Raw genomic sequence first — 13134 nt, forward strand, 5'->3', positions numbered from 1 at the left:
TAAAAACGCTACTACACATTTGTAAAAGGACCCTTTAGTAATTGGGAATGGGATTACTGTTTTTGCTTTTTAGTAATTGATATTATGTTTTATATTTATTGTGAATTTTATTGCTTTATGACATATTTGTATTTATTGCAAAATTGGTTTTAAATTGTATACTGACTTAGAAAATCACTCGGGTCATCAAAGGGCTGAATATTACTGGTCCCTTTTGTTGAAATGATGCATACGAGCAGTTATCGAGTGAGAGCCTTCTTTTTTGGCAGCCCCAGTGTTATGAAATCAGCTTCTCCTGAGATTTGATCTGACATCAGCTTTTTGAGATGTTGTAAGAACTTAAAAGTCACCTTTTTTAACTGGGCCTTAAATTTGGGTTCTTTGATATCTCAAGAGGTGAGAAATGATGTCCCTTCTCCCCAGAACTCTGTTTAGCTAATATTTTAGTAGTGTTTATTGTGTAATGTTTTCTCTTTTTTTTTTTTTAATTTCTGGCTTTATTTTTTGAATTGCTTATTTACTTTTTAAATTTGTTTTATTTTCTGATTTTATACTGTTTGGACTAAATTTAGGAGTAAGCTTCCATAGCATCATATGTTTAAATGTGGGGAAAAAAAGGCAAGGTTCAAGTTTATTAAAATATTTGATATACCGCCTTAGAGAATACCGTCAAAGCGGTTTACAATTAATAAAACAATGATTAAAAAAAAGAGAAGAGAATTACAATAATAAATAGGAAAGAGAATGACCCAAGGAAATTAAAAGCAAGGACAAAAGTCATTCCTGTGGGTATGTTTTCATCAGGGAGGGAAAACCGTGCATGTAGATTTAATTTCAAAACATATGTGCCTGATTTCCAATCTCCTTCTCCTACTGCCTGCACAGATAACAGATGTGATGGTGAACTTTGTACTGGCTGATTTTCTAAGAACAAATGGCATGGGTACTTCTTCTTTGAAAATGCTCTAGAATGCTACTTGCAACTATTTATTTATTTATTGTGAACATTTATATCCCACATAATCCCACTAAGGCAGGCTCTATGTGGCTTACAACATTTGATGTGGACTAACACGGCTACCACACCTCTCTACTTAACATTTGATGAAAAGAACTACATAATAACTCTAGTACAAAACAGAGAATAAGGCAGATGAGGATGAGGGAGGGAAACAATATTTGCAGATTTCCTCCTGTCCATCAAACATAGTAACATAGTAGATGACGGCAGAAAAAGACCTGCACGGTCCATCCAGTCTGCCCAACAAGATAAACTCATATGTGCTAGTTTTTGTGTATACCTTACCTTGATTTGTACCTGTCTTTTTCAGGGCACAGACCGTATAAATCCGCCCAGTACTATCCCCGCCTCCCAACCACCAGCCCCGCCTCCCACCACCGGCTCTGGCACAGACCATATAAGTCTGCCCAGCACTAGCCCCGCCTCCCAACCACCAAACAAAGGACCCTGTTTACTAAGGGACGCTAGTGTTTAGCGCCCAATAATACTAGACATCCATATATTCCTATGGGTGTCTCTAGTGTTAGCGTACAGTAAAAATGTTAGCGCACCTACAGTGGCTTAGTAAACAGGGCCCAAAGTCTTGCAAAATGTTTTTGTAGACAGTAGATTCCACATGGTAACAATAATTTCCCAGAAAAGCATTTTTGGATTATTAGGGGCCCAGATTGTGTCCAAAACACATCTATATGAAATTGATGTGAAGATGATAAAATAGCAATTTATTCAAAAGTGTATAGTTAAATGGGAGTCGGTGCAAAGGCCATTCCTTCCTTCTTCCCTCCCTTCCTTCTTTGAGGAAGGAATTGGGGGGGGGGGGGAGGAGGAGGAGAATCGAAGACCAGAACCATCAGCTGTATACAGCCACATCAGCTCAATTGCACAAAAGTATTTGAAGGGTCATTTACTAAGTTAGCATATTATAACACCATTAACTCAACTGCTATTTGCATCTGAGCTCATAGTTAAGCAATGAGCCCTGTGTCAAAAATAACGCGGGTTGATGGTGTTAGTGTGTGTTAATTGCTATTAAGTGACCTCACTTGATATTTTCTTTTCTGGTAAATGAAGTCCCTTTTAGTGAACTTTTCCTTGTCAACTTCTTACCCCATTTTAGGATCATGTAAGTTATTTGCAGCTATTAATAACAGCTACAGTAACCAGAGTGGTGAAATCCAGTTGCTGCTATTAACAGCAACACAAGTGGGCAGCTCCTTAGGAATTAAGGCCGATCTGGTTTGTTTTTAGGCAACACTTGCTAATCTGTGCTGTGACAGTTCTGAAAAATAAAAAAATAAATAAAGGGAAAAGAGTGAGCGAGGAAAGGTCAACAAGATATTAACAAGAATGCACATGGAGATTGACAGCATATGTATAGAATGCTTGCAAAATGCATTAAATGCGATTTAGTTTAATTGTTGTCCTTGGCTATAATATGTTTAGAAACCTGTGATGAGCCTTGTTTGTAACTTCTTTTAATAATCTTCAGTAAAATATTTACTAATTATTTGTACATTCCACCCCAATTGGCATTGCAACAATAATAGACACTACATAAACATATAATTTTAAACAACTATCATACAATCTGAGTTGACAAACTGTCATATTCTAGCCAATTAATTTAAAATTATACTTCAATTTCTGTAAACAGTAGATAAAGGTATTTTAGTCAGATGAAATACTATAGTCTATGTATTTATTTCCAGCATTTATATTCCTCTTATTCAATCTAAGCAAACATATATATAATAAAATCATATAAAAAAACAACTGGACATAAAACAACATAAAAATAACAACAAAAGATCATCAAAAACAATAAATAATAACATACAACATAGAAGACATAAGAGTAAACAACTCAAGAGTAGTACCCAGATGTAGTGCCCAGATAGACCTGATTAGCCTGTAATCTAACTTCCCACTATTCTTAATAAAGAAAGTTAGAAAGCATAGGCCAAAGTATGTGTGAATAATGTGAAGAAGCATTTTCGATATGATGTCTGTGTTCAATTTGGGACATTTTGTGAAAAAAAAGTCAAAACATTGAGTGGCGAATAGAATGATTCTTTAATCAGAAAAATGTCTATTTTTTTTTATTTAAAACATTGCCATTTTCTAGACATTTTTTTTGCTCAGTGCACCATTTTGGGGGGGAAAAAACACAAAACTAAGCCATTGGGATGTCTGGGGTCCAACATTTTTAGTAGACTGGCCAAACAGACATCCCAGCAGAGCAGTGGGAAGCCTAGGGGACACTTCATATATAAGGTCCCAGGTTCAACTTTCACCATAATCCCCGTATATTGTATTGTGAGCCCTCCAGGAACAGGGAAAAAAAATTTGTACCTCACTGTGTTTTAATATTAAGATAGGTGTGGAGAGGGTTCATTCAAAAATGAAGGTTCTAGACTTCAAAAACATTTTGTTCAGATGAGGGATTACCTCAAGGAAGTGTTGTCTGGATGGAACATCTGGAAGAAGTTGGAAAATAGTGGGCAAAATTGAAAGGAGCTATTGTAAGGGCAATACATTTTTTTGTAAGGAAAGTAAATAAAAGTAAGAGGAAAAGAGATTAGCCTTTATAAACTACAAGAGATCGCAGAAAGAGGAAGACAGGTGACAATATCTGGACAAGTTAAGAGAAGCTGGTAAAGTAATTAGGAAAGCAAAGATGACGATGGATGGTAAAAAATTTCAACAAGGTATTTTTTTACCATTTGTATAGGTGTGACCAAGGGTGAACTGGGAAAATTTATCAGTCTTAAATTTAATCTTCTAGACTGATTTTCAAGATGTTCCAACCTTCTAGAAGTAAAATTCTTATCTTTAACCATTGCCTGAACCACAAGTTCCATTTTAGAAGTTCTTTCGGTAACAACTTTTACTTCCGAGGTTTGAGAATCAGTCTTTTCCAATATTGAGAGTGCAGTTTCAGATAAAGTCTTTATTGTTGCCGCATTCTTGACTACTAGAGACTGTAGGGAAGAGTATGTTGTAAAAGTTAAGTCCCATAGTGACTCTAAAGTCACTACGGCTGGTTTTTCCATATTTCCCATTTGCAACTCAGGAAGCGGTGCTTTAGCAGCCTGCTCCAAAATACTCACTGTCTGTAATGACAGCACAGGAGACGATGTTACCTTTGGAGTTTCAAAGCTGACAGCTCCCTGGTCTTGACTTGTCTCCGACAGGCTCCCTCCCTGAGCTCTCCACTGTCCATTCCGGGCTGGAGGGCAAGGGCTCTGAAGAAGATTTTGACTTCCTGGTTGCGGGGGAGCCACACGTTCGACGGGGCTCAAGGAAACCCCGTCTGCACTGTTGGAGAGCGTCGAAGCGCTAACTTCCTCGAGCGGAGGCACAGCTCTCCCGGGACCCAGCACGACTCCAAAGTCCTCCAATTTCGTCTGCCGAAGCTGGTTTGTCCCGTCAGGGAGAGAGGGAATCTCCATGACTTTGCCTCGCCGTTTCCCCATACCGTGGAGCGGGTAAGGAGCCTGCTTTTGCAGCGTTAAGAGGAAGAACTGAGACATGTCTGGCTGTGCGTCTCAGACCGTCGCCATCTTGGATCCCCTCTTTCAACATCCTCATTTTTGTTTTCCATTCCTTTCCTAATAATACCTAACATCCTATTTGCTTTCTTAGCCGCAACTAAACATGCATCCATGCATGCATTACCTTCACTGTTTGCAAATTTATCTCATGGGCCTCCAGGATAGGGTTTGGAAGCACTGATCTAGAATAAGCATTTTGAGCGACATACCTTTGCTGCCCTCAGCTGGCAACGAGAAATAAAGAAGGTTTTCATCATCTTGTGAGAACATTTCTAAATATTGTTATAATAAATAAGGATGTGCCTAGAAACCTGGTCTTGAAAATATGGAAACCAAATCACCCACAGGATTGTAATTCCCTGGCCTTCGCTCCCAATCCTCGAAGGCTACCAAAAAGTCCAGATTTTCAGGATATCCCTAATGCATATGCATAAGAGAGATTTGTATACAATGGAGGTGGTAGGCATGCAAATATCTGTCATACATATTCATTAGGAATATCTGAAAACTTTGTTAAAAGATAAGGGTTATATGGTCAGTATTCTCAATGGAGAAGGGTAGATAGTGGGGTTCCTCAGGGGACTGTGCTGGGACCGCTGCTTTTTAACATATTTATAAATGATCTAGAGATGGGAGTAACTAGTGAGGTAATTAAATTTGCTGATGACACAAAGTTATCCACCACCACAATCGCAAGAGGATTGTGAAAAATTACAAGAGGACTTTACGAGACTGGGCGACTGGACATCCAAATGGCAGATGACGTTTAATGTGAACAAGTGCAAAGTGACGCATGTGGGAAAGAGGAACCCAAACTATAGCTACATGATGCAAGGTTCCACGTTAGGAGTCACCGACCAGGAAAGGGATTCAGGTGTCATTGATGATACATTGAAACCCTCTGCTCATTGTGCGGCGGTGGCTAAGAAAGCACATAAAATGTTAGATATTATTAGAAATGGAAAACAAAAATGAGGACATTGTAATGCCTTTGTATCACTCCATGGTGCGACGGCGACTTGAATACTGTGTGCAATTCTGGTCACCGCATCTCAAAGATGTGGAGGAGCATTTTCGAAAGAGACGTCCAAGTTTTGATTTGGACGTCCTCGCAAAACGTCCCGATCCAGGGGCAGGGAAACCCGTATATTCGAAACAAGGTGGACGTCCATCTTTTGTTTCGAAAATACCATCAGGGACGTCCAAATCCTTAAATTTGGTCGTCCCTAGATTTGGTCATCTCTAGACATGGATGTTTCAGATTTTCGGCGATAATCGAAACCAAGGACGTCCATCTCAAAAATGACCAAATTCAAGCCATTTGGTCATGGGAGGAGCCAGCATTTGTAGTGCACTGGTCCCTCTGACATGCCGGGCACCCTAGGGGGCACTGCAGTGGACTTCATAAATTGCTCCCAGGAACATAGCTCCCTTACCTTGTGTGCTGAGCCCCCCAAACCCCACTAAACACAACTGTACACCACTACCATAGCCCTTACGGGTGAAGGGGGGCACCTAGATGTGGGTACAGTGTGTTTGTGGTGGGTTTTGGAGGGCTCACTGTTTCCTCCACAAATGTAACGTGGGGGGATGGGTCCGCCTATCTGAAGTACACTGCACCCACTAAAACTGCTCCAGGGACCTGCATACTGCTGTCACGGACCTGAGTATGACATATGAGGCTGGCATAGAGGCTGGCACGACATATTTTTACAGATGTTTTTTGAGGGTGGGAGCGGATTACTTGCCACTGGGGGAGTAACGGGAGGTTATCCCCGATTCTCCGGTGGTCATCTGGTCATTTCGGGCACCTTTTTGTGCCTTAGTCATAAGAAAAACAGGTCCGGGTGAAACGTCCAAGTGCTCGTCAGGGATGTCCTCGATTATGGGTCAAGATCATCCAAGTGTTAGGCACGCCCAAGTCCCGCCTTCGCTATGCCTCCGACAAGCCCTCGTGAACTTTGGCCGTCCCTGCAATGGAGTGCAGTTGGGGACGTCCAAAATCGGCTTTCAATTATACCGATTTGGACGTTTTTGTGAGGGTGTCCATCTTCCGATTTGTGTCGAAAGATGGATGTCCTCTTTCGAAAATGAGCTCGATAGTGGAATTAGAAAAGGTACAGAGAAGAGCAACGAAAATGATAAAGGGGATGGGACAACTTCCCTATGAGGAAAGGCTGAAGCAGCTAGAGCTCTTCAGCTTGGAGAAAAGACAGCTGAGGGGAGATATGATAGAGGCCTATAAAATAATGAGTGGAGTGGAACAGGTAGACGTGAATCACTTATTTACTGTTTCTGAAACTACTAGGACTAGGGGGCATGCAACGAAATTACAAAGTAGTAAATTTTAAACAAACAGGAGAAAATATTTCTTCACTTAACGTGTAATTAAACTCTCAAATTTTATTTTGCCAGAAAATGTGGTAAAAGCAGTTAGCTTAGCAGGGTTTTTAAAAAGTTTTGGATAACTTCCTAAAAGAAAAGTCCATAAGCCATTATTAAGATGGACTAAGGAAAAATCCACTGCTTATTTCTAGGATAAGCAGCATAAAATGTTTTGTATTGTTTTGGAATCTTGTCAGGTACTTGTAACCTGGATTGGCCACTGTTGGAAGCAGGATGCTAGGCTTGATGGACCTTCAGTCTGTTGCAGTATGACAACACTTATGTTCTTATGACTTGCTTTACTGACCAATACACTTTTTTTTTCTCTTGTCTTGACACCTTTTATTGAATAAACAAATTAATTTTCCCATATCATCTTTGGCTAATTTTTGTGCTGGGGAGTCATAATCAGTTAGCCACGAGGGAGGGGTGCTTTGGGGCCTAAGCCCCTCCACTTTGGGCTTGGGCCACCTCCAGAACTGCAGTGCCCCTTTACCTTTGTTGGCAGGGATGCCAAAGTCCCGCCAGCCAAATAAATGCAGTGTCTCCACTCCCATCTTCAGCTGTTTCCTTCTTGCAGATGTTGGCGGCACCAAGTCCAAGCGCCACCAACATCTGCAGGGAGGAAGCAGCTGAGAAAGAGGGGAGTGGAGGCACTATATTTATTTAGTTGGTGGGGCCTCAGCATCCCCTGTTTGTTTCCTTGCCTTTGTTTTTCTGCCATGCTTGTTGCTGGACGATGGTTATTTGCTATCACTGAGTTTGTTCAGTCTTGAGCTTCAGTGATAAAAGTGGACAACTTCTTGACATACAAGGATTCCTCATAGATCTCTTGTGTCAGAAAAAGTGGCATGTAAAAAATATGGTCGGTTTGAAGGGCTGGGGCTAGCAGGGTAATTACCTGGGGTTCCAATGCCAGAAGTGGCTCCTTGGGCAAAGATAAGTGATGTCACTGAGACAGACCTTCAAGGCTCCTGGCACCAGCTAGACCCATTCCTTAGTTCCTACCTTAGTCTCTAGTAAAGTCCCCAAATAAAACCGAGTTTCTCTGGGTCCTTAACACAAGTGGATACATACCTGATATCAAGATCTCTTTTGAGAAATATGAACTCCCCCTCAAGTCACAAGTCGAGAACCTTGGAATACAGTTAGATTCAACACTTACTCTGATTCTACAAATCAAGCAACCTTCAAGAGCTGCTTCTACTATTTGCGACAGCTACGCTGCCTCTCCCCTTACATCGAGAAGGTAAATCTTATCCCAGTTATGCATGCCATGATAACATCAAGACTGGATTACTGCAATGCACTGTACAACGGTCTGACTACCAAGAGCCTGCACCAGCTCCAATTGTTTCAGAATGCTGCAGCAAGACTAATAGAAGGTTGCAAGTGATGTGACCACATCACACCATTTTTGCAAAACCTTCACTAGCTACCAGTACAATACAGTGCTAAATTTAAAACTCTATGTCTGATCTACAAGGCTCTTTACAGGAAATGGCCCTGTGTATCTGAAGAATAGAGTGATCCTCTACATACCTCCAAGGACACTAAGGTCCTCTCAAGGACTACAACTAACCACACCCTCTCGAAAAGACATTACACAGTGTGATACCCGCAAGCGAGCCTTCTCCGGAGTAGCGTCCACAGTATGGAATGCACTCCCTGATAGGCTCTGCTTAACACAAGACTATCTCTACTTCAGGAAGCAGGTTAAAGCTTGGCTCTTCAACCAGGCCTTTAATGGAAGAAGTAACTAACTTGTTAGTCCCACTCACACACATAAGGAATGACACAGGCTGCACATACTGCAGCAGGTCATGTTTATCCACTCCTACCCTAGCTGAGATAATATTTAACCATCTCTCTGACCTCAGGTGCACCTTTCTTTAAATTAGTCACCTTATTTTCTTACTCCTCTTACTCTCTTACCTATCTATATGATCCGTCTTTGCTTATACCCTACATTGTCATTTAAAATGTTCTATTATGCATTGTGTTGACATTGTAAGTAGTATACTATGCTGTACTTTGTATTGTTATTTGAATATTTTTTGTTCTGTAATTGTCTATTGCTCGTGGTTGATTTATTCTTACTGTACACTGCCTTAAGTGAATTCCTTCAAAATGGCAGTACATAAATCCTAATGAATAAATAGTATGTCGCACACTGGCCCTGATAGGCAAATGAATGCTGAAACTGAAGCATAGTACCCATCACCTGCTTTGGGTTTATGATGGATGCTTAGACACATCAGGAATGGTCAATTTATAATTTTCCCTAATTACTGGGAAGCTAATCCTGAAAGAGATCAGAAGTTTGGCTGGATGAACCACTCAGAAAAGACTTTTTCCCATTTTATGCCCATGGAAAGAATAAGAGTTTAGCATTCTATCTGTTCTACCATCGCAATCTAGCTATGATTTTGAGACTCACATAAGGGTGACTTCTAGCTCACATTAAAATCACAGGATAAATGCATTAGATCCCAAACGTTGAGTGTTCATGTCTTGCTACAGTATACCCTACCATACTTCGCAATCTGCGATTAGGATGTGGCTAACTTTAATACCAATTCTGAATCCTGAGACTGCAGTAAATCAGTGTTACTGTGTAAGAATGCAAGATTAATCACAGCATTGATGCAACAAGCACAGGGAAGTATTTCAAAACAGGTTGGTTTTGTTTGAATTTCAGGCCCTCCCGGACTATAAAATGGTTCATGAAATGCCTTACCTGGATATGGTGATTGCTGAGACGCTACGCATGTACCCACCTGCTTTCAGGTATCTTTTGCATGTGATTAATTTGTTGATTCAGGGATGGATAGGCATTTTCAATATGACATCTAAGTCCGGTTTTGAACGTTTTGCACAAAAGTTCAAAATCCGAACAGGAAAGAAGGTCATTTTCGAAAAAGAAAAGTGTCTTCCTTTTTTTTTTTCTACCATCAACGTGAGGCTTACTGGCCTGTAGTCTCCTTCTTCTTCTCTGTCTCCACTTTTGTGAAGAGGGACCACATCCACTCGTCTCCAATCCCTTGGTACCTCTCCCGTCTCTAAAGATCTATTAAATAAATCTTTAAGAGGTCCCACCAAGACTTCTCTGAGCTCCCTCAGTACCCTGGGATGTATCCCATCCAGCCCCATAGCTTTGACCACTTTCAGATTTTCAATCACTTAAATCGGGCCGCATAAATAGCAGTCCTATTTTTAAGTGATTCAGCTTATGCAGTCAAGGGCTGAATATTGCACTTAACTGCATAAGTTGTAGCGGCCAACCTAAAACCAGATATTCAGCGCCGGTGCCTGGACATGTCCCAGCAATGACTATCCAGGCATAAGAACTCTAACTGTTGGAGTTCCCACTCTCTGTTGGAGTTCCCCAGGGATCTGGCCTTGGACCCCTTCTTTTTTCAATCTACACCTCTTCCCTGGGCTCACTGATCTCATCTCATGGTTTCCAGTATCATCTTTATGCTGATGACACCCAGCTATATCTCTCCACACCAGACATCACCGCGGAGACCCAGGCCAAGGTATCGGCCTGCTTATCCGACATTGCTGCATGGATGTCCAACCGCCACCTGAAACTGAACATGTCCAAGACCGAGCTTATCGTCTTTCCACCAAAACCCACTTCTCCTCTTCCTCCACTCTCTATCTCAGTTGATGGCACCCTCATCCTCCCCGTTTCATCTGCCCGCAACCTCGGAGTCATCTTCGACTCCTCCCTCTCCTTCTCTGCGCATATCCAGCAGATAGCCAAGACCTGTCGCTTCTTTCTCTTTAACATCAGCAAAATTCGCCCTTTCCTCTCTGAGCACACCACCCATACTCTCGTCCACGCTCTCATTACCTCTCGCCTTGACTACTGCAACCTACTCCTTACTGGCCTCCCACTTAGCCATCTATCCCCCCTTCAATCTGTTCAGAACTCTGCTGCACGTCTTATATTCTGCCTGAACCGATATACTCATATCACCCCTCTTCTCAGGTCACTTCACTGGCTTCCAATCAGATACCGCATACAGTTCAAGCTTCTCCTTCTTACCTACAAATGCACTCAGTCTGCAGCCCCTCATTATCTCTCTACCCTCATTTCCCCTTATGTTCCCGCCCGTAACCTCCGCTCACAGGACAAATCCCTCCTCTCAGTACCCTTCTCCACCACCGCCAACTCCAGGCTCCACTCATTCTGCCTCGCCTCACCCTATGCTTGGAATAAACTTCCTGAGCCCTTACACCAAGCCCCCTCCCTACCCATCTTCAAATAAGTACATAAGTACATAAGTAGTGCCATACTGGGAAAGACCAAAGGTCCATCTAGCCCAGCATCCTGTCACCGACAGTGGCCAATCCAGGTCAAGGGCACCTGGCACGCTCCCCAAACGTAAAAACATTCCAGACAAGTTATACCTAAAAATGCGGAATTTTTCCAAGTCCATTTAATAGCGGTCTATGGACTTGTCCTTTAGGAATCTATCTAACCCCTTTTTAAACTCCGTCAAGCTAACCGCCCGTACCACGTTCTCCGGCAACGAATTCCAGAGTCTAATTACACGTTGGGTGAAGAAAAATTTTCTCCGATTCGTTTTAAATTTACCACACTGTAGCTTCAACTCATGCCCTCTAGTCCTAGTATTTTTGGATAGCATGAACAGTCGCTTCACATCCACCCGATCCATTCCACTCATTATTTTATACACTTCTATCATATCTCCCCTCAGCCGTCTCTTCTCCAAGCTGAAAAGCCCTAGCCTTCTCAGCCTCTCTTCATAGGAAAGTCGTCCCATCCCCACTATCATTTTCGTCGCCCTTCGCTGTACCTTTTCCAATTCTACTATATCTTTTTTGAGATACGGAGACCAGTACTGAACACAATACTCCAGGTGCGGTCGCACCATGGAGCGATACAACGGCATTATAACATCCGCACACCTGGACTCCATACCCTTCCTAATAACACCCAACATTCTATTCGCTTTCCTAGCCGCAGCAGCACACTGAGCAGAAGGTTTCAGCGTATCATCGACGACGACACCCAGATCCCTTTCTTGATCCGTAACTCCTAACACGGAACCTTGCAAGACGTAGCTATAATTCGGGTTCCTCTTACCCACATGCATCACTTTGCACTTGTCAACATTGAACTTCATCTGCCACTTGCACGCCCATTCTCCCAGTCTCGCAAGGTCCTCCTTAATCGTTCACATTCCTCCTGCGACTTGACGACCCTGAATAATTTTGTGTCATCGGCGAATTTAATTACCTCACTAGTTATTCCCATCTCTAGGTCATTTATAAATACATTAAAAAGCAACGGACCCAGCACAGACCCCTGCGGGACCCCACTAACTACCCTCCTCCACTGAGAATACTGGCCACGCAATCCTACTCTCTGCTTCCTATCTTTCAACCAGTTCTTAATCCATAATAATACCCTACCTCCGATTCCATGACTCTGCAATTTCTTCAGGAGTCTTTCGTGCGGCACTTTGTCAAACGCCTTCTGAAAATCCAGATATACAATATCAACCGAATGCTACATACCTGTAGAAGGTATTCTCCGAGGACAGCAGGCTGATTGTTCTCACTGATGGGTGACGTCCACGGCAGCCCCTCCAATCGGAAACTTCTCTAGCAAAGTCCTTTGCTAGTCCTCGCGCGCCCGCGCGCACCGCGCATGCGCGGCCGTCTTCCCGCCCGAAACCGGCTCGAGCCGGCCAGTCCAGTATGTAGCAAGACAATACAAGGGAAGACACAACTCCAAAGGGGAGGCGGGCGGGTTTGTGAGAACAATCAGCCTGCTGTCCTCGGAGAATACCTTCTACAGGTATGTAGCATTCGCTTTCTCCGAGGACAAGCAGGCTGCTTGTTCTCACTGATGGGGTATCCCTAGCCCCCAGGCTCACTCAAAACAACAACCATGGTCAATTGGGCCTCGCAACGGCGAGGACATAACTGAGATTGACCTAAAAAATTTACCAACTAACTGAGAGTGCAGCCTGGAACAGAACAAAAAGGGCCCTCGGGGGGTGGAGTTGGATCCTAAAGCCCAAACAGGTTCTGAAGAACTGACTGCCCGAACCGACTGTCGCGTCGGGTATCCTGCTGCAGGCAGTAATGAGATGTGAATGTGTGGACAGATGACCACGTCGCAGCTTTGCA

General features: G+C 42.7%; 1 protein-coding gene across 4 annotated transcripts in view; it reads left to right on the top strand.

Moving 5' to 3' along the window:
- Window positions 1-13134, top strand: part of TBXAS1 (thromboxane A synthase 1) — a 417384-nt gene that overhangs the window by 388074 nt on the left and 16176 nt on the right. For all 4 annotated transcript variants that reach the window (XM_030213914.1, XM_030213915.1, XM_030213913.1 and 1 more), the window contains one exon: window positions 9662-9750. In XM_030213914.1, coding sequence (XP_030069774.1) covers window positions 9662-9750 — 89 coding nt within the window. The remainder of the gene's footprint in view (window positions 1-9661; window positions 9751-13134) is intronic.

This window comes from Microcaecilia unicolor, chromosome 9, assembly GCF_901765095.1.
Source record: "Microcaecilia unicolor chromosome 9, aMicUni1.1, whole genome shotgun sequence".
NCBI classification, from domain to species: domain Eukaryota; kingdom Metazoa; phylum Chordata; class Amphibia; order Gymnophiona; family Siphonopidae; genus Microcaecilia; species Microcaecilia unicolor.